This window comes from Archocentrus centrarchus, chromosome 6, assembly GCF_007364275.1.
Source record: "Archocentrus centrarchus isolate MPI-CPG fArcCen1 chromosome 6, fArcCen1, whole genome shotgun sequence".
NCBI classification, from domain to species: Eukaryota; Metazoa; Chordata; class Actinopteri; order Cichliformes; family Cichlidae; genus Archocentrus; species Archocentrus centrarchus.
This window is the reverse complement of record NC_044351.1, coordinates 1,871,965-1,894,252: the sequence shown is the minus strand read 5'-3', so window position 1 is coordinate 1,894,252 and position 22,288 is coordinate 1,871,965. Positions and strand designations below refer to the sequence as shown.

The following is a 22,288-nucleotide window of genomic DNA, read 5'->3' as shown; positions in this document are numbered from 1 at the left end:
GAAACTTTTTCGGGGGGGGGGGGGGGGGGGGGGGTCACTGACCTGAGTGACTGAGCAGTTAACGGGATTATTTTTTCATTTCTATTTTTTTAACGGAGTACTGATTACTGGTGAAAATAATCAGCTGGTTAAAATTTTTTTTTTATTTTTTAAGGTCACTAAAACGTGATTTTTTTTTCTTTTTGATCAAAAAGTCAGAAAATGTTCAGTTTGTAAAATCAGGAAACGTTTGAGTGAAATGATGATTCGCTGTTGGACATAACGAACTGACTGAATCTGGAGCAGCAGTTTACGCATGAATTTAAAGCGATGATGTATTTAATAACTAATCGTTTCTGTTTCACGGCTTTGGCAGCTGTTCAGCATTTCTGAGCTGCTGGTTTAAATTTTAAAGACATCTTTGACTTCTTTCTAGACTTTGATGTTTAAAAAAAGAAACTAACCAGCTGACTGTTTGATATTAATTTAATCAAAAATATTATGAGCAGAAAACAAAAGAGCACGATCTCAGATTTGTGTTTACTTGAAGCGGCTTCGATTTGGCGGTGCTGAATGTCCGACTCTCACACAGACGAGGATTCATCAAAACGTTGAACTGTTCCTTTGAGCCTTCGCAGTCCTGACGAACATCGACAATGTGAACAGAAGCTCCTCCCATCACGTGACGTGACAGCTGATCGTGTGACGGCATCAAGCCGATGTATCTGAGCATGATCAGAAATTTTAAAAAACAAAGCGAGGAGCCTGGCGTCCTGAGTGGGCCGACAGGAAATCTAAATGAGAGGTCGGGAAAGATTCGACTCGAAGGCACCTGTTCAGGTACAGCGCTGGAGTCCGGAGGCGCTCAATCATCCTGGCACCTCATCTTACCAAAGAAGCTCAGCATCACGCCACACACTCTTCATTTTAGCTCGCTTTATACCGACGTCACAGGAACACTCCACCTGAAACTGACCTCGGAGATGCTTTACTTTTTTTTCAATTAGCTAATTAATTATATGAGTAATCTCTCTGCCTAAGAGAAGCCGTTAATTAAAGGTTTCTGGGTGAGAGAGAAACCACAGCATCATCTGCAAAGAAAGTGTCAGCTGCCAAACATTCAGAGGATCATTGGAGAAAAAAAAAGGACCTACGATTGAGCCCTGAGGAACTCCACAGAGAGCATCAGTTTTGTTTGGGGATGAAACCCAGAGGCTGAGCTTTGCAAAGAAACAGTTTTTGCTTCAACAAGTAATCTACGAGCATAATTACATGAGATGTTCCTCAGGATGGTTTCATCTGCAAAGAAAATCTCCAAACCAGCTCTTAGAGGTCCAGCTGGCTTGTGGGTAATGGAGGGGACAGACTTAATAAGGCAGTTTAGTTCCTGGTCACAACATGATTTAAAACTTTAAAACAATATTTAGCAGCAGTTTGTTCCACCTGAGTCGCCATCAATGCTGGATTCACTCATAGGGGTGACATCACAGCATGGGCATGGCCACAGCTTTGATAAAAGCAAATGTTTCTAGTTGAATACAGGCCAAGTTTCACGGTGCGTTTGAGACCATATCAACGAACAGCCAAGCACTAAAACCATTTCTGACAGTCAACAACCGAGCCTTAGAGCCAATTAAAATCCAAAACTGTCCGATCAGCTAATTTAGAGCAGCTGTAACCTGTGTGTTTGGATCTGGATTCAGAAGCAGCTACTCAGCTTGGAAACATGCTGCTTTCCTGATGTTTCTCCATGAGTGAGTCCTGATTGGCCTGATCTGAGTGCTTCTGCTGATGGTGGAGTGCTCCTCTAACAGACGCAGAGCCGAGACGTGACGTGCAGTCTAAAACCGGACGAACCGACTTAGACGCCTTTTTCTAAAAATAATTGTAAAAGCAGAGCTGAGCGTTTGGGTGAAAGATTAAAAGGTGCTGCAGGGACTGAAGAAGACCAGAATGGAACACCTCCCCTTGAGGACTGGGGCGAGGATGCGGCGGCAGCTCCCTCTTCACTTCAGCAGAGCCTTGTAGAGTATCAGAGAGCGAGCTGTGGGGCGATCATGCTCCATACAGAAGATTAAGTCCCTGAGGTTAACTCGTGTGATCCGCTGACGGGGCTGCTGGCGGGAGGAGGCGGCCGCGGAGGAGCCGGCGGCCGAGCCCGAGGCCACCTGGAGGAGAGGAGGTGGGAGACAGAGGAGGTGGAGTCAGGTGAGCAGAAAACAGACAAGGAAGAAAAATAACAAGGAGACATCCTGATGAACTAAAGCTGCTTCTTCTGCAGGCTGTACTTATTCTTCTACTTGCTGTGATGGTCACTCTCACCTTCTAAAGAGCAGAGAGGAAAAGGCCTCTGACCTCTAAAATAGTTTCTAATTTTTCTCCTGTTTGGTTAATAATTTGGTCTCAATAAGCGCCTGAATGAGCTTTTTTTTAATGAGGTAATCTTAAGTGTGAGTGTGAGCCAAACACTGAACACAGCATTTCCTCAGAGGAGAACCTGGAAAGGAAATCACCCACACTGCGTTCACAGCAGAAGCTCACAGATGGAGAGTCACCGCCCTGTGTTTGTGTGATCCACCATCCGAGCTCTCCCACGCTGCTTAAATCTCTCACTGAGTCCAGACCTGCAGCAGCATCGCCACACCTTCGTGCGGAGGGTGCGTCGGCAGCTGGAGGTCAGGTGACTCCCAGCCCCGCAGCGACCGCTCAAACCGCTCAGCAGCTGCTGCTCCGACAGGCCCGCCCTCCCCCCGCGGCGCATGAAACAAACAGCTCGCCGCACGCCCCGAGGCCTCTGACAGGAACCGCTGCTGGCAGATAATGCATGTGAATGAGCCGGAGGTGACCCGAGGGGTGGAGATGATGAGAGAGCGCGGCACTGTCGGGCCTGTGGGCGGGGTCTCCGATCCCTGGAACAAAGCCAGTTTAAATGGAGGGATAAGGTGTGTGGCCCAACAGTCGCAGGAATGAACCTTTTCCACTCGTGGAGCCGAAGCTCAGAGGTGGAAACGATCACAGAGAGCTTTTATTTCCTGTCAGAGCAGCGCCTGCAGGCTCAGACAGCACGAGACCATCAGAAACCAGACACACCGCTTCACCTTTCATCACTCCAGGCAGCGAGCGCTGGCTCTCTGCAGCTTTAACAACACTTTTATACAGTTTAAGATCAGCCATTCAGGTGATCTGCACCATGCATGCACTACTGAACAGAGTTCAAGGCCTCTGTACGAAGAGCCAGTTACATTCAAATATCCAAAGAGAGACAAAACAAGACAAAGTTACTACTAAAAGACAAAAACACCTGAAAAAGTCAGCTCAATAACTAAATAACTAAAAAAAAAAACTAACCCCCACAGGCCAAAAAAAAAAAAAAAACCCACCCACAAAAACCTCCACATCCTTCCTAATCCCCTCTGAGGCCTCCTTAAGGAACTTCACTCAGTGAAATTACAGTCAGCAAAATTCACCATCAGATGAGCTGCAGCTCTGCCTCCCCGGAGGAGCACGCTGACCTGGTTACTGAGGCCTGAGCCTGAAACCTGCTCTGAATCTGAGCTCTGCAGAGCCTGCAGGCACAGCTGACTGCAGAGCTCAGGAATGAAGCTCCAGGTCCACACAGGAACCACCACATGACGAGGCCACGCTCCTGCAGGCAGCGCCACGCACACACCTATACAGCACTCACAGCCGGGCTGTAACCATTTGGACTGATGAGTTTTGTATACCGTCACAGTGGGACCAAATGAAATCAGCTTCAGCCACTGTTGATGAATTGGACACAAAATCCCCACAAAGACCCCAAAAGGCCTCAAAAAGATTTAAAAAAAAAAAAAAAAAAATCACTCCAAACAGACAAAAAGACCACCACAGACATGAAGAACCACCACAGACAGACATCAAGCTTTTCCCTCCTCTGTTCTTCATCATCCTGCTGCAGGCTCATCCTAGTTTGATGAGTCCACAGCCTGCTGTTCCAGAGCTGCTCAGCCTCTTTTTACAGCTTTTTAAGGTCTAATCTCTGGTCCTGAGGATGATGGATGCTTTGAACTATCTGGATTTGCTCTGTGATTCTTCTTGGAAAATGAGACGTCTTCCTCCTGGAGAGTCTTCCTCCTGGGATGAAGAAAAGGATCCTGTGGTCTCCTGTGGATGTCAAAGACTTCTGTTTGTCTGAATGGACCAAACTGATGCTCCTGCTCTCTGACGGATCTGTCTGAGGACTTCCTGTTTCATTCAGAGCTCCTTTCATTGTAGGCTGGAGCTTCACAGAAACTTCCAAATACAAAAACACACTTGAAACCATCGGCTTAGCGGACAAAGAAATAATGAAGTTCAGCCTTTGGATTACAGTCAGTGATGTGGGAACGTTGTGAGACGGATCATTGTCCGTCTCACAACGTGTCTCTCCAAACACTGAATCACTGAGATAACACACATCCTACTGTCCATGCCCGGAAGTTTCCTTTGACCTTTACCTCCAGGTCAAGGTCGCTGAGATTCAGATTTTCAGCAGATGCATCTGTTCTCAAGTTATCGTGTTCACAAAATTTTCAGAAAACTTGACCTCTGACCTTGACCCGATTATGGCAAAAATGTAATCAGGTGATCTAGGGGTCACTGGCCATCTTCCATGCAAACTGGGTAGTTTTGCTGTAATATTGTTAACAAGCCAACAGATGAAAACAATACCCAGTTCCTCCCTCGGGGTGTGTGTGTGTGTGTGTGTGTGTGTGTGTGTGTGTGTGTGTGTGTGTGTGTGTGTGTAATAAACTAGTGCCTGAATGCCTCCTGCCCTTTGTGGAGGTGTTAATATTCCCTGGCTTGACAGCAGATTTGTGCACATACAGGACAAAAAGAAATTTCTACCTTTTGCACACAAACGAGCACAAAAAGGTGAGTTCAGCACAGAGAGCAGCCTCCTTCCACACTCTGAGGAACTTCTGGTCCATAAAGTCTGCACAGAGATCCTTCTCCGTGGTGGAGGTACCACTCCCTCTCAGAGACTCGACTGGAAATTTCCACCACAAACTGATTTCTGTTGCAAGCCTTGCTGGCTGCCTCTTCTATCTAATCTGCCCCGGAGCTGCAGCAGTTTGCCCTTCAGCCTCCAACTGCAGGCCCGATCAGGCTTCAGATAGTCCCACCCGCCCTCGCCACCTCGGGGCTGCAGCCTGCTTTGACTACACACCTGCAGAGCCAGAGCTCAGACGACAGCAGGCGACGGCAGCGTTTCACCTGCAGGTTCACCAACAGGAACCCCGATCCACCATCAGACTCTGTGTGTGTGTAAAAATGCTTCCTTTTATTCTGGTTTCTTTGTTTTCCCATAGCACTGTGGTATTCATCAGAAGACCTGAGCAGGTATTACAAACACCGACCCTGCCAGCATCAACAAGCAGAAGCTTTCACCAAACTGAGAAACTGAAGACATTTGTGCCACACAGTGTTTCCATTTGTCTGAGTTCATTTTTCACCTAAGAAATCACATTTTCAGCCTTAGATTACCATAAACTCTGCTAACATCCCCTTGTGATCTTCAGTGTTGGTTTGTAACATCAGACTCTCCCACCAGCAGGTCAGTAAGAGTCCATTTCTGTCCCCTACACCAATGCCCCCCCGGGGGGTCAATTACTGGACCTCAGGGTGATTACAGGAGGTTTTGGCATCTGTAGACATCTGTGTTCAGACATTCATATTACTGCAAGATTTGAATCTTTATGCTAATTGAATGTCATACCAGTGGCACAGCATCACAAAGGTTAAAGGTCGTCTTGCAGGTTGAAGCTTCGTGTCCACATGAGCTGAGAGATCACAAAGCCAAGTTTATCTCAGCTCAGGTTCTACATAACCGTGATCTTAATGTTGTCTTCTCTCCCATAACTGAGCTCATCGAGAGCAGAAAGATCACTGCACAGACTCTATTAATGAATAATAATGTAATAAACGAGTTCAGGTGGCAGGCTCAGTCTCTGTGAGCTACAAACCTGCCAACATTACAGCAGCAGGATGTCAGAGACAAGCAGTTCCTCTGAAGGTCCAATCAGGAGCCTCACTTCCTGAGAAGAGGAGAACGTCTGACAGCTGCAAACTTGCCTGGAAACATCTGGAAGCATCCAGCCCTCCTCTTAATCTCTCGTCCAACTCAGAACCAATTAACTGATTAACCTAACGAGCATGCGTTTGGATGATGGCACCAACACGCAGTTACTAAAACATGAACAGCGCGCATTCATTTATATTCCCATCTCATTCATTGATTTTCTAATGGAATAAATTCCTTTCCGACCTGCAGGGGCCCAGAGCATACCCCTGTGTGACACCCCCCCCCCCCGGTCCCCGAGAGGCGCTTACCGCCAGCTGCTCTGTGTCTGTATGTTAAACGACCCCAGAAATGCTGGATTTCTCTGCAGGGTCTCTGCTTTGTTTGGGACTGCTGGGGGGTGAGCCTCGGGCAGGACGTGAGGGTGAGGGTGGCACCCCACCCCCACACCCCCTCCCCTGTCTCAGTTTATTTCTGCAGAGCTGAAATGTATGGCTGCCCCAGAGGGGGAGGGGGAGGAGGAGGGAGGGGAGTCACACCCTAACAATCCCCTAGGCAAACACTGACCCCCTTCACTCAACTCAGCTCACATTCACAGCCTGGATTAGAGAGTGTGTGTGTGTCTGTGTGTGGTTGATTTTTTTGGGGGGGGTGGGGGGGGGTGTGTGGAGAAGGTCAGGAGTATGTTTGTACACGCATGCATGCACGCGCACACGCACAGATCAGATAAACTGAAGGTGGAGCCAGTTCTCCACTCTGTGCCTTTAAGGTGCCGTTTACACGAGACCGTTTTCATTTTGAAACGGTGTCATTTTGATGCGTTTCGGCCTTGCGTTTACACGACAACGGTGTCGTTTTGATGCGTTTCGCCCTTCTGTTTACACGACAACAGAGTGAAAACGATGTGTTTCAGAAACGGGGTCCAGAGTTGAGCGTTTCAGAAACACACCGGCTTGCGTTTTCGTGTAAACACTTGAAACCGGGGTGATTTGAAAACGCTCGACTCGCACATGCGCACTATGGTTGCGACGGCCAGTTTTTCGCGCACGCGCAAACTGATAAACAGTACTCGCGGATTCACGAGTGCTTCTTATGCTTTTCCTGTGTTTTTACCGTTTTGTAATTCAGCGTTGTGTGCAGCAGCGATCCAACCTCATCATCTGTCCACACAAAACCTCTCACATTGGCCGTTTTGTAAGTAATGAACAATTTGCCGCACTACCTACTGTGTCACTCCACGCATGCGCGTCTTGCGTAAACAAACTGCAAAGAGAAAACCAACGCCAACTTGTGGCCTGGCATGGGAACTACATCGTTTTCATCGTTTCACATGTCCTCGTGTAAACGCGGATCGTTTCTGAAACGCCATCGTGTAAACGAAAGGCTGAAACGCATCAAAACGACACCGTTTCCAGTGAAAACGGCTTCGTGTAAACGGCACCTAAAAGTGCAGAAGAAGAAATTAGAGCTGCAGTTCCTCTGGTGTTCAGCAGGGCGGGAGCAGTGAGTCCGTCCCCATAGACTCCCATATTAAAACTTTCCAGCAGAAATAAACACGTTCACACCCTGATACAGAAACTGCTTTAGTCTCTGGATAATTTCCCCCTTTATAACAGCTGTATGAGGGAGGATGTTTCTGTAAGTCTGGATTAAATTTTGCATCATTATGAGCAGACCTTCCCTCTGCTTAACTTTTAGCCCTCCCTGTTTTTGGTCTAATTTATATGCTGCAGGATAAAAAGCTGAACTAACTCCTGACATCATCATGATGAGTGTTATGATCCTGCTTCTGATCTGCCTGCTGTTTCTCCTGTAAACCTTGAAGTCATGTGACCAGGTGAGGCGCCACAGCCGGATGTTTGCGCAGGTCTCGTACCTCTGTGCCGGCTCCGCCCGGCGAGTCCAGCTTGCGTTTCTTGCGCGGCCCGATGGCGGCGAGCGCCGTGAGGTTGGCATCTCTCTGTCGCATCTGAGCGAGCTCCTGCTGCTGCATCTGTGAGGGAAACAAACGGCACATCAGGACCTGCTGGACCATTTGAAGGTGTCAGAGAAAAAAAATATGTGATGGTGCAACATGAAAACACTGCCATATTGTCCTGCTGGAGTCATCTGAATCAGTGAGCTAACTGGATAATCAGCATACTGTCCCACTCATCATCAAGTCATATTACACACTGCATAAAAATGACAGAAGCACAACAATGATGACAGATGTCACAGTATGGGTGTGAGGAACATGGGAGCATTAAAAAAAAAAAAAAAAGTATAACAATATAACTCAAAATAAAACAATAATGAATACACTGCATGGGCAGAAGCACTGGGCCACACAGTCCCTTCATATCTGAGTTCAGGTGTTCTCAGTCTGATTGATACAGTGTATAAATCCAGCCATGCAGTCTGTTGCTCAGTTCGAGCGTGGTGCGGTTACACGACTCCGCCACTGCAACAGGTCGGTTCATGAACGCTCTTCCCTCCTGGATGTTCCACGATCACGTGGAAGCGTTCAGGAACCACAGCAGCTCAGCCAGGAAATGTCAGACCAGGTAAAGTTACAGAGGAGGGCCTCCAACGCTCTGACTGCCTCCTCTGGCAGTAACATCAGCACAGACGCTGCGTGCCGGGAGCTTCGCGGCTGAGCCGCTGCGTGCAAGCCTTACATCAGCAAGAGTTTGATGGAGTGCTGCAAAGCACGCCGGAGCAGTGGAAATGTGCTCTGTGGAGGGTCTGACAGTCGGGGCTTGGTGAATGCCAGGAGTGCATCACCTGCCTGACTGCCCTGTGCCACGTCTGAAGTTTGGTGGGGGAGGCATAATGATGGGGGGCTGTTTTTGGGGTGGACCTCTTGGTCCCAATACTTCAGCTTACAGAGACATTTTAGACAATTCTCCAGCTTCAACTTTGAGGGAGCAGTTTGGGGAAGAACCTTTCCTGCTCCAGCATGAGTGCATCCCAGTCCACAGGTCCATGAGGAGACTGGCCTGCACAGAGCTCTGACCTCAGCCCCATCTTTGGGATGAAGCAGAATTGAGACTGTGAGCTAGACCCTCTCACCATTTGAAAGGCGGGACCAACTCCATGTTAAAGTCCCTGGACTTAGGATGGGATGCAATAAAAAACTCCTGCAGGAGTCACATGCTGGTGGCCCGATACTTCTGCACAGACAGCGAGTTATCACTGATCTCCATGAGTCTGAAGGAAACTGAAATCTGTCAGGCAGCTTCTGCAGGAAAACTCAATGAGATGTGACAGGAGATGTGATCTGAGGCAACACCTCTCCCGTCTCATTAACGAGCCGTAAGGTTAATCAAACAGGAAAGGCGCGTGGCGAGCACGCACGCACACACGTTTTACCCCTACGAGGTACCTTTGCCTCCTCAGTAGGATTTTCTGCCCCCAGTTTAAAGTTTATGTCACACAAACAAGAAAAACATGGACTCAGATTGGAATGAGCCGGCAGTGAAACACTTCATGTTAGGATTTCACCTGGAAAAGCCCTGCGGAGCGACCTGCTCTTCCTGCTACACATTATGGTCATTTTATTTCAGCTCTTCTCATATCGCTCCTTCATAAAGCCACAGTGAGTCCAGGTACATCCACCTGTTTGAGTGCTTCCAGGAGCTCAAATCAAAGGAAATCATTTTGTTTGCTCCTCCTAAACTTGTGACACTTCTTCACCTGGATGAGACTTTCTAATAATAAAACATAATGTGAAGTCTGACTGTCTCCTGGCAGGTGTAACATACCATTTAATTTGATGCTAATGGCATTTATAGGACAGTGGGAATGATGAACTATGAAGTTAAACTGATTTTTACACTTTATAATGTCAAATGAAGACAGAGACACAGACAGACAGGCAGACAGACAGAGACACAGACAGACAGAGACACAGACAGACAGACAGACAGACAGACAGACAGACAGACAGACAGAGACACAGACAGACAGACACAGACAGACACAGACAGACAGACACAGACAGACAGACAGAGACACAGACAGACAGGCAGACAGAGACAGACAGGTGGGCAGGCAGACAGACGTACCTCTTTAGCTTTCTGTTTGAGTCGAGCCTGTTCAGGATCTTCTTGTCTGGCGCGACTCTGGAAGTAAAAGCACAGATCAGTCGTCTGGATTAATCGGCTCACCTTTAGTCAGACACCTGCTCACAGCCGGGATTTCCCCCTTTGTGAACTGACAGGTGATGTTAGGATGCTTTGGGCTTAACTTAACAAAAAGGTGGATAACACCATGGAGGGTGGTGTGATACTGATATTTTCAGCCTTGTTGTTTGGGTTTTGTTAATTTTCTTCTCATTTCATCACACAAAGACACTGATGGGTCACATCATGACAGCTGCGTCCATCTTTTACATACAGTCTGCAGAATTAAAGGTAATAAAACTCCAAACATCTTCCTGCTTACGGCTGCACTCAGCCTGTGACTGAAACACTGACTCAACTCATCCAAATAATTCTGTTTTCCTTTATTTAAAACTCTGACTGCTGTTCTTTCAAAATAAAGCGTACAATCTAGAGAGGGTAAAGCAGCATCGAGCGGGCAGCTTATTGTTCGGCGTCACCGCGTCAATGATGTCCTGTGAAACATCAAGCAATTAGCAGAGAAAGAGACTCCCGAGGGGAAGACATGCTGCATTAAAGCAGGGATAATTACAGAAATGACCTTTTAAAGATGCCATTAGACCCACTAACAAAGGACACCTTTAAATGGGAACCAGCAGTTTTCTGAAAGCTCTAAGCAGGAACCAGGACTGCAAACCGAGGCAGCTTCACTGTACTCTGTGATGGTTTAAGTTCATGCTTTAGTTTGGACTTCCTGCAGCAAGCACACCTGAAACTAAACCTGTCTGCACTTTGAATCGCCCACTACACTCCGCAAGGGTTCAACCTCGCTGCAAATAAAGCTTAAGAGCCTCCTCTTTCTTTTTGGCAGCACATACACTGTTTTAGAAACCTGTGAGTCAGCATCTGCTTCAAACTGTCTGCTTTAGATGTGAACTCCTACTTCTGATTGGTGGAAACACTGAGCCAGGATAAAGCTGGCCAATAAAAAAAATAAAAATAAAAAAATCACCTGACACAGTCTGCACTGGACTGACCGAGCCATCGGGTCAATGTGATTTTCTGCCATACTGTATTTTAAGAACGTGAACGTCCATACCCGGGGGCATTTTGGTGAGGAATTTGCATAAGAAGTGATAACCTGTAAAAATCTTTTCAGGAGAAAAGGTTTTTTTAAGCAGGCCTTATCTTTTCATTAAACATTACACTTGGAGCTCCACAGGGCTCTGATCTTGGTCCTCTGCTGTTTGATATCTACAAAAAGACAAATATCTGAACACTATCACGCAGGCGACGCATCGATTTCTGCTCTCAGAATTGTCCCGATGGCCCTAAAAGTTTGAAATCTTAGTTCAGTTGCTACCAAACGTCAGAGCACTGCGGCAGAGTCTAAAATGCAAAAAGCTTCAGCTGCCCACCCAAACTTTTAATCACCATACAAGTGGAAAATGAAGAACTTCCTTCCTGTTTTTCAATGGCTCATTTGGAGCTCTGATGATTTATTAGTTGTACTTGGTTCCAAATTGCCAGCTTTACTTTCCAAATTAACTCCTGTCCAACTAAGAGTGAAACACGAGATGAGCTCAGGATCCAGAGCAGGCCCAAAAAGGACATATAGCAGGAAGCTAGCTCTTTTTAAACCCCATGGCTTTATGTCATTAGTTCGATTTCTTTTGAAACAAAACTTTAAAGAAACTTTAAACTAAACCTGATTCAATTTTAACAGATAAATGTATTTGATTTAAGAACCAATCCCAAAGGATTTTATCTCGGAGACTTCACACGGCGCCTGCCTGTGTCTGTACGTATCGTTGGTCTGTAAAACCTTTATTTCCTGATCATCTGAAGTCCTGTCGTGTTTCTGCTCTGCGTACCTTGGCGGCCTTCAGCAGGATCTCTCTCTCTTGCTCGTCTTTCCTCTGTTTCTCCAAACGCTCCAGTTGCTCAAAGAAACGCAGCTGAGAGCGAACGTCTGACGTCTGCTCGTGACGCTCTTCATCCTGATGGAAGACGAGTGGAGAAGAGGAGAAGGGGGTGGAGACAGAAGGGTGAGGAGAGGAAACACCGCAGTTAAACACTGCTTAAAGTCAGCTCACAGGTTCCTGCTGTCCGTGGCTGTTCATCCTTTCATAAGTGAAACTGAGACAGCATTTCTACTCTCACAGGACCAGACTGCATTCAAATATCTGCTAATTTAACACCAGCCTGCACGGAGGCGACCACGCAATCATGAACTTACAGCTAAATATTTACAGAGCAGCTGATGATAAACACCATTAAAACAGCTTCTAACACTTTGACGTCCTTCCTCATAATCAGCAACAAACTGTGCAGAACATCCATGGAAAGATGCTGAAACAGCCAGACGCCGGCTCAGTGAGCGATTTAAACGAAGGTGACGTGTGCGTGCGTTCTTACCTTCCCGCCGTCCGTGCGGTGCTGAGCGATGACTGAAACCTTTTCCAGCAGGGTGCGCAGCCTGGACTGCGTGGCGTGGGAAATGAGGTTCACTACTTCCGGCGGGACCTCCGTCACACCGAACTTCTTAGCTGAGGACGAGAAAACACACAAACCGTTAAGACAGGAAGTGATACTCTGCTTCAGCCCGTCCAGGGCTGACTGACAGGAGCGCGTTCTTCTCCTGAGCTGCAGCTGATTGGACAAAGGCCTCCTGTGGGCGGGCCGCTCCTGCACATGCCATCACATTCATTTTAAGTGTTTCACAGGTTTGCAGCAGCCTCGTGACAAACCGATGCCGCGGATCTCGAAATGCATCACCGCGCTACAGGAGTGCAACACGCTGGACATGAAGCACGTGGAGGTGAACTAGCCATGTCTGCTGGCCTCCAGCACCAGGTTGTTTTCTTTAGGATGATGACCTGAAAGCCCTGGCTGCTTTTTCTGGTGAGTGTTTCCTTTATGAGCTCCTCTTCAGCACTGGGGCTCTCCTTCTGTCCTTGGACTAATTTTAGACTCCTCTCTGCGTCCTTCCACTAAAAACAGGCAGAAACACCGGAGGCGAGTCTGACTTTGGATGAGTGACGAGCAGACAGCCATCAGAGAGACGCGAGAGGAAGACACTGAAGAGCTGTAAAGGCAGAGGAGTAGGAGGAGACCCACAGACTGACTGACCTGAACTTTTATAGAGTTATGAGGCTGAAGGATAAACAAAGTGCCCTGTGCAGAGTTTTAGACATTAAAACCTCCACTATTAAAGCAGACTGTAGGGTAACATAAACCCTCAGACCTCCTCTGACAGCCTGAGTTGGATTTCTGTGTGCAGGACTCGGGGTCACTAAACAGACAGACCTGTGTCAAGGATGCGGCGGAGCAGCAGGCCAGTCGGCAGGAAGGACTCGTCTTTACACGAGCGGATCTTCGTACCCACGAGCTCAGAGCTGGTGGCGAGGATTCGGGCGTTCTCCTCGTTGAGGTTGACGCCGGCCATCGAAGCCACATCATTGATGTCGTCGTCATCTCTGCGGGTTAAGAAAAGGAAACGTCAGGGAGAATTTAAAAGGACCGCCATCCTTACACATCACAGCCAGCCTGAGACGCCTGCAGTCATTCAGTTTTTCCTCTTAAAGGAGAAGTAACACATCAGAGTTCAGTCTCAGGAAAATAATGCAAAGATATTTCCTGTTTATCTTTTATCTTAAAGTGCACATTTTTAATGAACTCTCTAATTTTTATTTCTGTTCATTAAAATGTGTTTTTAAATTCAGGTTTCATTCATGATGGTAACCCTGCTGTGCTGACACACACTGCCCCCTCCTGGTTCATCTATGAACTACACGTCCAACACTAAAGCCTCAATGCCTCTGTGTCAGGTCTTTGCGGGGCTTCCGTACATAACCGTAACCCCCCCCCAAACCCTGCACGGTGATCGCACTCCTTCAGGGCTGCGTCAACCCGATGTGTGGTTACAATTCTCGAGAGGTTCGCGTGAGGTTACGGCGTAGGGTTCACAGGGGATTACGTAACTAGGCCCCTTAAAGACCCGACTAAGTCTAAATCAGGCAGAACTGGTCACCAGTACAAACCAGTTTCTGTTTACTGGTTGCTTCATGTGCTGAGCTGTGGTAGGGTCAGGGTATCACCTCTGTTTGCAGAGCAGCTCTTAGTGCCCTCAGCCAAAGTGAGTCATTATGACCCCTCTGTTTTTGTTTTCCCGTTTTTTTTTTTTTTCTTCTTCTATCAAGTGAAGACAGACAGGAAATGGGGAAATCAGCGACAGGCCAGGACTCGAACCTGCCCCGCCCACGCTGCACCGCGGAATATGCATGTGGTCGCCTGCTCTACCACTGAGCCACCCGTGTGCCCATTGTGACCCCTGTGAACCCAATCAGGAAAAAAAATCAGGTCGCTGGACTCCCCCATCAAAATAAAGTGGAATATTTAAAGGAGTTCAGAAGAAAAATATTATTCCCACCAAATCCGTTTCTCATAATTAAAACACTTTGGACTTCTCGTCATTTGGACTTTGAGAATTCCAGGTCACTGCTTTCAGTTTTCTTTCTCTGATGAAGTCACATGATGAAGGATACGGGGTCATTCCATCTCCGTTCATCCCTCTGAACATCTCAGATTAGCCTGAAATGACTTCTGAGGAAAAACTACACTTCTTAACATCAATTATAGAACATTTCAGCTCCCTGCTGTCCTTCGTTTTCACAAAAAAAAAAAAAAAATCCTGTAAGGGATGAATGGGGGACATTTCTGTAGCCTCATTTTTTTGAGTGGCCATTTTAAATGTAAAAATATTCTGAGCCTTATATCTGAGAAAGTGAAGCTCAGATCTCAGCTCCAACCTGCCAGCTGTGGTTTCTACTGAGCTCCAAAGCTGCTACCACAGATCACACCTCCTTCATAATCACTGAGCTCCTCTCCTCAGAGTCCACAGGAGCAGATATTCACCCTCAAACACCTGAAGCTCCACCAGCTGAAGTGATGACAGCAGGAGCTGAAGCTTTGAAGGGTTTCTGTTCAGAGGTGGATCTTCAACCTTTTTCAGGCTAATCTGAGATGGTCGGGTGGTGGGAGGACCTCGGGTGACTTTTTTTTTTTTTTAATGAATATCACCTGTGTTCTGACCGTTACCCTTCAGCTGCAGGTGAGAGGACCCACAACCATCCTCAGCAAAAGTTTTCAATTTCAGTCTTATACACTCACTAGAGTGAGCGTATAAGAGCCTTTACTGCACTCTGTTTTAGAACTGATTTTAATATCTGGTTTTTGGACCCCGCGGGGCCTCCGTACGCCGTTTGTACCTTCAGCTGCAGGAACATCTGACTGGATCCTATCAGGTTTTCTCCAGCATGAGTTTAACCATCATTTTATTTCATTTCTGCTTCTTTTATCTGTTTTATTTTTTATAAGGTTATTATAAGGTTACATCATTTCATTGCTCGACCATTTCTACTAGTCACCCTGGTTTCAAATGATCAGTCTCATTATTTCTAATTCCCCTGCTTGTGCCCCTCTTCAGTGTCACGGCCGCTCCTCCGCTTTGTGCTTTATAAATAAAGTTTTGCTTACTTTGACCGGGCAAATCAAACTCACCTGAACGTGCCGCCCCCCGGGTCACTCAGCTTCTTCTGATTGGCCTGAGCTGCCAGGTTCACAGGACTTTTGCTGATGATGGTCGTGGGTCCTCTCACCTGCAGCGTAGCTGAACAGAGAAGAAAAAACAAACATCACAGGTGACTTTCATTAAAATTAAAAAAAAAAAGAAAGATCACCTGAGATCCTCCCACCAGATGTGAAACAGGTCCTTTAAAGGCTGATAAAGCTGCTACCTGCTGCCATCTGGTGGTGAAGCTCAGCAGCTCACAGTCACTGAAGCTTTGCAGAGCTTGAACAGGTCAGATCGTAGGTATTGGGACAGTTACACCTCATTTTAAACATGCTGACACTCCATTAGAGATTTAATCTGAGCACAGAGAGAGCTGTGTGGGAGGCTCAACCCTTTAAAACAAAAGTAAGTGGACACTCAGTGACTGCAGGAGCTCTGCAGGAGCCCCCAGCGGCACGCTAACTTAATATTTACAATTAATCGGCTCGTTAAATGGCCATCACTCACCCGGAGGTCTGAAGACAACAGGTGCACGAGGCTGCATGGTCTGCACTCCAGGTCTGCACACAGGCTGCAGGAAAGAGAGGCTCATCATCATCATCATCATCATCCCAAAGAGAAGGTTTATCCTCAGATACATCATTTTCTGCATCAGATGAAATCCTGGACTAACGGCACAGATGCACCAGGGTACGACTTCCCTCCGCATCAGCGAGTCCGCTCAGATTCGAGCATTTGTTTCTCTACACGACAACAAGCGCCACGCTCGTGGTTACCTGCTGGGAAGCCTCCACCTGCCTGCGAGCTCCAGGCGAGGAGGGGACCTTGGACTCAGGCCTCTTTCCCACCAACAGGGAGCCGGTGCCTTTATTTGAACCGTTAGGCGGGTTTTCCATCACGGAAGCACTTGATGCTCGGCCGAAAAACAGGTTCAACTCCACAAGCTAGCTGGTCTCAAACCAAGAACGCGTGATGAAAGTGGCAGAGGGGCGTGACTGCCGTCTCAACATCAAGTTTTCTACCATATTACATGTGTATTACATGAGAAAAGCGAAGCGATTTTCACGGCTGTGAATTAGGTTGGGCTCTAAGGCTGAAGTTGCTGCTTTGTATCAGTTCATATCACAGATAAAAGGACACAAAGTGCGTACTTGCTGTCTTGCTCTAATCGCTGTCTGTGTTTCCCTTTGTGCTGCACACAGATGCTGCAGTAGTTTGGTTTGGACCCTAAAACGTGTTTGCAGCATGAGAAAGGGGAGCGTGTTCTCCCACGTTTGTGCGCTTCGACTTCCCTGTCCAGACGAGGACCCGCCCACACTCATACGTAAAGGAGCAGTTCACAGAAACGCGGTGGGAACGCGGGCCCGTTCTTAAGCGGTTCATTGGGAACAGCGCGTGAACCGGCTCCTCGGCGGTGGGAAAGTAGCATCAGTGGTTAAATGAGCTCCTTTTTCACTAAAACTAAGACTAAAAAACTAAAAGAAGCATGTTTATTGAAGTTGATCACATTTACAAACTCCAGCATTTCCTGCTCCGACCTGTGGGGACATTTCCTAAATATTAGGGTTAGGGTTAGGTACCCAGTTATCTGCCCTGCAGAAAGGCTGTGTCATGAAGACTACAACCCAATCTAATCGCTTAAAAGGTTAAAGGTCAGAAAATGGATCAAAGTGGGATAATAATCTGTGAAAGTTCTCCTCTTTCTCCATCCACTGAGGAGCGTGTGAGGAGCATCCACCCCTGTTTTTACTTCACTCTCTCTTTACTTGGTTTAAAGTTTTCTGATTGGTCTCCTGTCTCTCGTATTTTTGTTGACCTTTAACCTGTGACATGTACAAACACCTGAACTGTGAAGGAGATTTTTCATACCAGAGCTGCCGTGCTCGCGATGGGTGGGTTCAGACGGACGGTGGTGCCGGCCGGGCTGATGGGCAGCCGCGGCCTGATGGCGGCGGTGGCGACGGAGCTGGGGGCGGCCACAGGGGTTGCTGAGGTGCTGGGGGGGACTGTCATCAGAGACTGCTGGCTGTTGAGCAGAGTCTGCCGCAGGGCAGGGAGGCTTTTCTGTGGAGACACGCACGTTTAACACTGTACTAACAGTTGCAGTACTAGTAATAATAGTAGTCCTAAAGGTAGTACAGCGGTACCTTGAGGAAGGGGATGAGGTAGGGCTGCGGGGAGGACTTCAGCTCAGCCTGCAGCCGAGTGGTGAATTCCTCAGGCTCGATCTTGGCATCCTGAACACAAGAACACATGATCACATGACCACACAGCTCCATTCAGACAACAGTGAAGCAGAGGAAGAGGACGACGAAGAACTTACGAGCAGGTCCTGCACCAGGGCCTTCACATTCTTAGAGGTATCTGGGGAGGGGGAGTTATGAGATGCCAGCTTGATGAGCGTGGCGAGGAAGTTCTTGCATTTCTTCACGTTTTCTTGCATCTCCTGTTGAGGATGACAGAACATCAGAGAGGAAGTTCTCGCTCGTCACAGAAACATTTCATCTCATCCTGAAAAAAGAACTCATGTCTGAATACACCCGAACCCACCTGGGACACCACAGTGACTCTGGAGGCGGCCGAAGGGGTGGGTGCGGATGTGGCGCCAGTCAGGGGGGTGGACGGCACGCCGGCAGGCTTGGCGACAGGCGTCCCCCCCGCCGCGATCACCGTCGTCGGCTTCTGGGGGGTCGTCATCTTTACCGACACCGTAGCACCTCCAGGCGCCACTGCGAGGGTCTTCTGGAAAACAGCAGCAGATGGAGACGCCACATCGGTTACATCACTGCCATCAGACTTTTTTTTACTCATCAAACAGGTTTTCATCCCACGATAGACTTTTGACCTCACCAAAAAGACTCTGCTCACATAATCTCAACATAAAGATTTCGTGTTATCTTGAACCTCGTGTCGAGGATGAAAATCTGACTCTTCATCTCATAATCATGTATTGCATCTGCTGGAGGACCATCATGATGCTGATGCTCAGCAGAGGTTTTAAAGCTCCGTGAGCTGCAGTGTGAACACAGAGCTCTCAGCTGTGTAGACCTATCGTGATTTTAAACCTTTCTCTGGCTGTCAGGACTCGTGATGCGTGCTCATATGTGGAAGCAGCTGCTTCCAAGCTGTGACTTTTAAAAAGAGATTTAGGTCTAAACTCTTTAAGAACACAAATTAAAATACTGTTGTTCTTCATCATGTCCAGTGAAGAACAATGAGACCATAGCGTGTGACGTACAGCTGCGCGCTCCTCTAAAATAAAACTCAGGTGTCACATGGTGTGGTGCAGACAGGAAACAGACCTGCACTGCGGTGGTGGTGGAGGGAGGCTGAATCATTCTGGTCTGAGCAGGCGTGGCCAGGCGTACCGTCTGAGGCGTACCCGGCACCTGCAGACAGTGAGGAGGAAAACACACCATCAGGTAACAGCAGCTTTATTGTGGCGAGCAAGAAGGACTCACGGGATGAGCTCCTAGACCAATTAAAAATTTAAAAAGGACTTTAATTCACCTGTGTGTGTGTCTCAGTGAGAATTAAAGATTTTTAAATAATTAAAGCCCACTCCAAACCTTTAAAAGGGGAAGGGGCTTTACCTTATTCAGTGTCGCCCTGCAGTCTGTGGGCAGTGAACTTACCGTGGTGGCGGTGCTGACCCGGATTGTGGCGCCGGCTGTCGGCGTCGCTGGTCTCTGCGTGATGTTGGTCACTGTCTGGCTCTGCTGTGTCTTGCCCTGAGCCTGAGCCAGGACCTGCTGGTGGACCAATACCAGCTGGCCTGTCTCAGTCCGGACCAGAACCATACCTGCAGGAGGAGGAGGAGGAGGAGGAGGAGGAGGAAAGGTGAGCTCAGACTGAAGGTTTGAACTGTTCACTGCTTCTGTACAGTGAACACATGCAGGTGAGTGACAGCGGGACCTCAAAGTAATATTTTTATGATTTTCTGGTCCTGGCATCTCATTGAGCCACTGAGTGGCTGCTGGAGGTAAGGCAGCAAAAATATTCTAAATAAAAGGTCACACTTTAACTTCTACTGATGAACTTCACGCTGAGAATGCAGAGACTTCCTGAAGTCTCTGCAGCCACAATCAGAGCTGCTGAAATCTCCGAAAGCTAAAGAAAGCACCTTCGGAGCTTCCTACATTACCTCCTTTAGCAGAGGAGACACTGGCGCATCCTTCATGAAAGAAGAGGAGATAATTACATCCCATAATTCATGGCAACACACTAAAAAGTCAATGAGGAGGTGTCCGTGAAGTTACGGTATGAGCTACAGTTACGATGGACCTACAGCGTAGAGTCAACCAGTCAGCTTCCCTCTCTCTAAACATTTGGCGTAAAGAGGCCTCCACGGAGGAAGTGACCAGCGGCATCCAGAGCCCAACCGGAGACGACAGAAACGCAACAACATGACAGCAGCCAGTGAAAACCAAAATCACCAACCCTCTGAGGGCTGGAGGCCAAAACACTCCCAAAGCCAAACAGGCCTGGGTCCCAACAACATCTGAGTATGCTCCTGATGAAATGCTGGAGGATCTCCTCCAATTGCATCAACGCCTTCCAAGAGCTAAGACAGGCACTGTCCTGCACCAGCAGAAGGTCTGACAGGGAGTCTGAGGAGTTCCTCCTGGTACCTAAGGCAGTCAGGGTAACAGGTTGAGGTCTGTGTGACCCTCCTAGGAAAAGCCTCCTCAGATCATCACCGACCCCCTGCCAAACAAGTCATATTACATGATGCTGCAGGCATCATGACATTCGCCACAGCTTCTTCTTCAGTGAACCTGCTCTCACCTGTGACAAGAACCAATGAATGGACAGTGCATTTTCACTAAGCTGATAAAGTTCCAGTGGAGCCTGATATTTCCTCACACTTCACAGTTCTAGGCTGGACTATTGTAATTCATTATTATCAGGCTGTCCTAAAAGCTCCCTGAAAAGCCTTCAGCTGATCCAAAATGCTGCAGCTAGAGTACTGACAGGGACTAGAAAGAGAGAGCAGATTTCTCCCATATTGGCTTCTCTTCATTGGCTCCCTGTTAAATCTAGAATAGAATTTAAAATTCTTCTCCTCACATACAAGGTCTGAATAATCAGGCACCACCTTATCTCAAAGACTTCATAGTCCCATATCACCCCAACAGAGCACTTCACTCTCAGACTGCTGGCTTACTTGTGGTTCCTAGGAGACTTAAGAGTAGAATGGGAGGCAGAGCCTTCAGCTTTCAGGCCCCTCTTCTGTGGAACCAGCTTCCAGCTTGGATTCGGGAGACAGACACCCTCTCTATTTTTAAGATTAGGCTTAAAACTTTCCTTTATGATAAAGCTTATAGTTAGGGCTGGATCAGGTGACCCTGAACCCTCCCTTAGTTATGCTGCTATAGGCCTAGTCTGCTGGGGGGTTCCCATAATGCACTGTTTCTTTTCATTCACCTTATTTACTCAGTTTATACCCCACTCTGTATTTAATCATTAATTATTATTAATCTCTGTCTCTCTTCCACAGTGTGTCTTTTGTCCTGTCTCTCTCCCCCCTCAGCAGATGACCCCCCCTCCCTGAGCCTGGTTCTGCTGGAGGTTTCTTCCTGTTAAAGGTTTTTCCTTCCCACTGTCACCAAGTGCTGCTCATAGGGGGTCGTTTTGACTGTTGGGTTTTCTCTGTAATTATTGTAGGGTCTTTACCCACAATACACAGCACTTTGAGGCGACTGATGTTGCAATTTGGCGCTATGTAAATAAAACTGAATTGAACAGAACATCATCTTCATCAGAGAGGAAACAGGTGATTGACTCTCGTACTGATCAGGACTCGATATCTGCAGATACCTGCAGCACGCTGGAAGACATGGATCAACGAGTCCCTTGTCTTAAACTTTGCTCCCGAGAAGCTTAGAGTACATTTGAAGTTCTCTTTGCATCAGAGGATCATCGCTGCAGCTCAGTCACATGACAGACGTCCCAAAGTCAAGGTAAAAACTGCTTCTTCAATTTCTTCATTAGCATCATCACATTTCCCTAATTTTAACATCTGATTCTTCACTTTGTGTCTCAGGTTTGACCTTTGACTTCTAACCCAAACAAAGCTGGAAATCACACAGTCAATCAATTGTTCTCAATAATCTGCCGATTATTGTCACATGATCCTGGGAAACAGAAAGTAGTCCAGGGAACTATGATTTAATTAACAAACTGATAATCTCCCTGCCAATCAGCTTACTGATAATCTTTTAGGTTCAATTCTCAGTTTAAAGAACAAAAACATTTAAAGTTCAGTCTGCAGAAATGCAACTAACAATATCTGCATTATTGATTGTTTACTACCCATATTTAATCAAGTCAGCGCATAAAGGGCCAATGCGATGCCTTCAAACACCTTCTGTGGTTTCCTTTGACCAAAAGTTCTGATTAGTCGATTAACCAGGCAGAAAACTGATCAGTTGATTGGTTCACGCCCAGTCTTCATTTGGTGGGAAGTTATGAAATAATCAGCAGATGATCACTAATGGAACAGCATGAGCTCTGCCTTAAAATTAATCCGTTTTTGGTGACACAGGAAAGCAAACAGCTCATAAATTAGTAAACTACTGATGAATGTGTTTCTGTCAACTAATCAAT

The 22,288-nt window shown here is 47.3% G+C and overlaps 1 protein-coding gene across 2 annotated transcripts in view; it reads right to left on the bottom strand.

The window, feature by feature from the left end:
• Positions 1–55: 55 nt before the first annotated feature.
• The window catches only part of LOC115781945 (transcription initiation factor TFIID subunit 4-like), a 24,148-nt gene continuing 1,915 nt past the window's right edge, over positions 56–22,288 (bottom strand). Inside the window, exons 2-15 of one of the 2 annotated variants that reach the window (XM_030731893.1) lie at positions 19,315–19,481; positions 18,982–19,068; positions 18,230–18,421; positions 18,003–18,125; positions 17,827–17,916; positions 17,549–17,743; positions 16,187–16,250; positions 15,667–15,775; positions 13,414–13,583; positions 12,523–12,653; positions 11,979–12,104; positions 10,069–10,125; positions 7,896–8,012; positions 56–2,147 (exon numbers count right to left, since the gene is read on the bottom strand). In XM_030731893.1, the coding sequence (XP_030587753.1) occupies positions 1,986–2,147; positions 7,896–8,012; positions 10,069–10,125; positions 11,979–12,104; positions 12,523–12,653; positions 13,414–13,583; positions 15,667–15,775; positions 16,187–16,250; positions 17,549–17,743; positions 17,827–17,916; positions 18,003–18,125; positions 18,230–18,421; positions 18,982–19,068; positions 19,315–19,481 (1,790 nt within the window). In that variant the 3' untranslated portion in view covers positions 56–1,985. The remainder of the gene's footprint in view (positions 2,148–7,895; positions 8,013–10,068; positions 10,126–11,978; positions 12,105–12,522; positions 12,654–13,413; positions 13,584–15,666; positions 15,776–16,186; positions 16,251–17,548; positions 17,744–17,826; positions 17,917–18,002; positions 18,126–18,229; positions 18,422–18,981; positions 19,069–19,314; positions 19,482–22,288) is intronic. The other variant, XM_030731894.1, reaches the window with a different exon arrangement.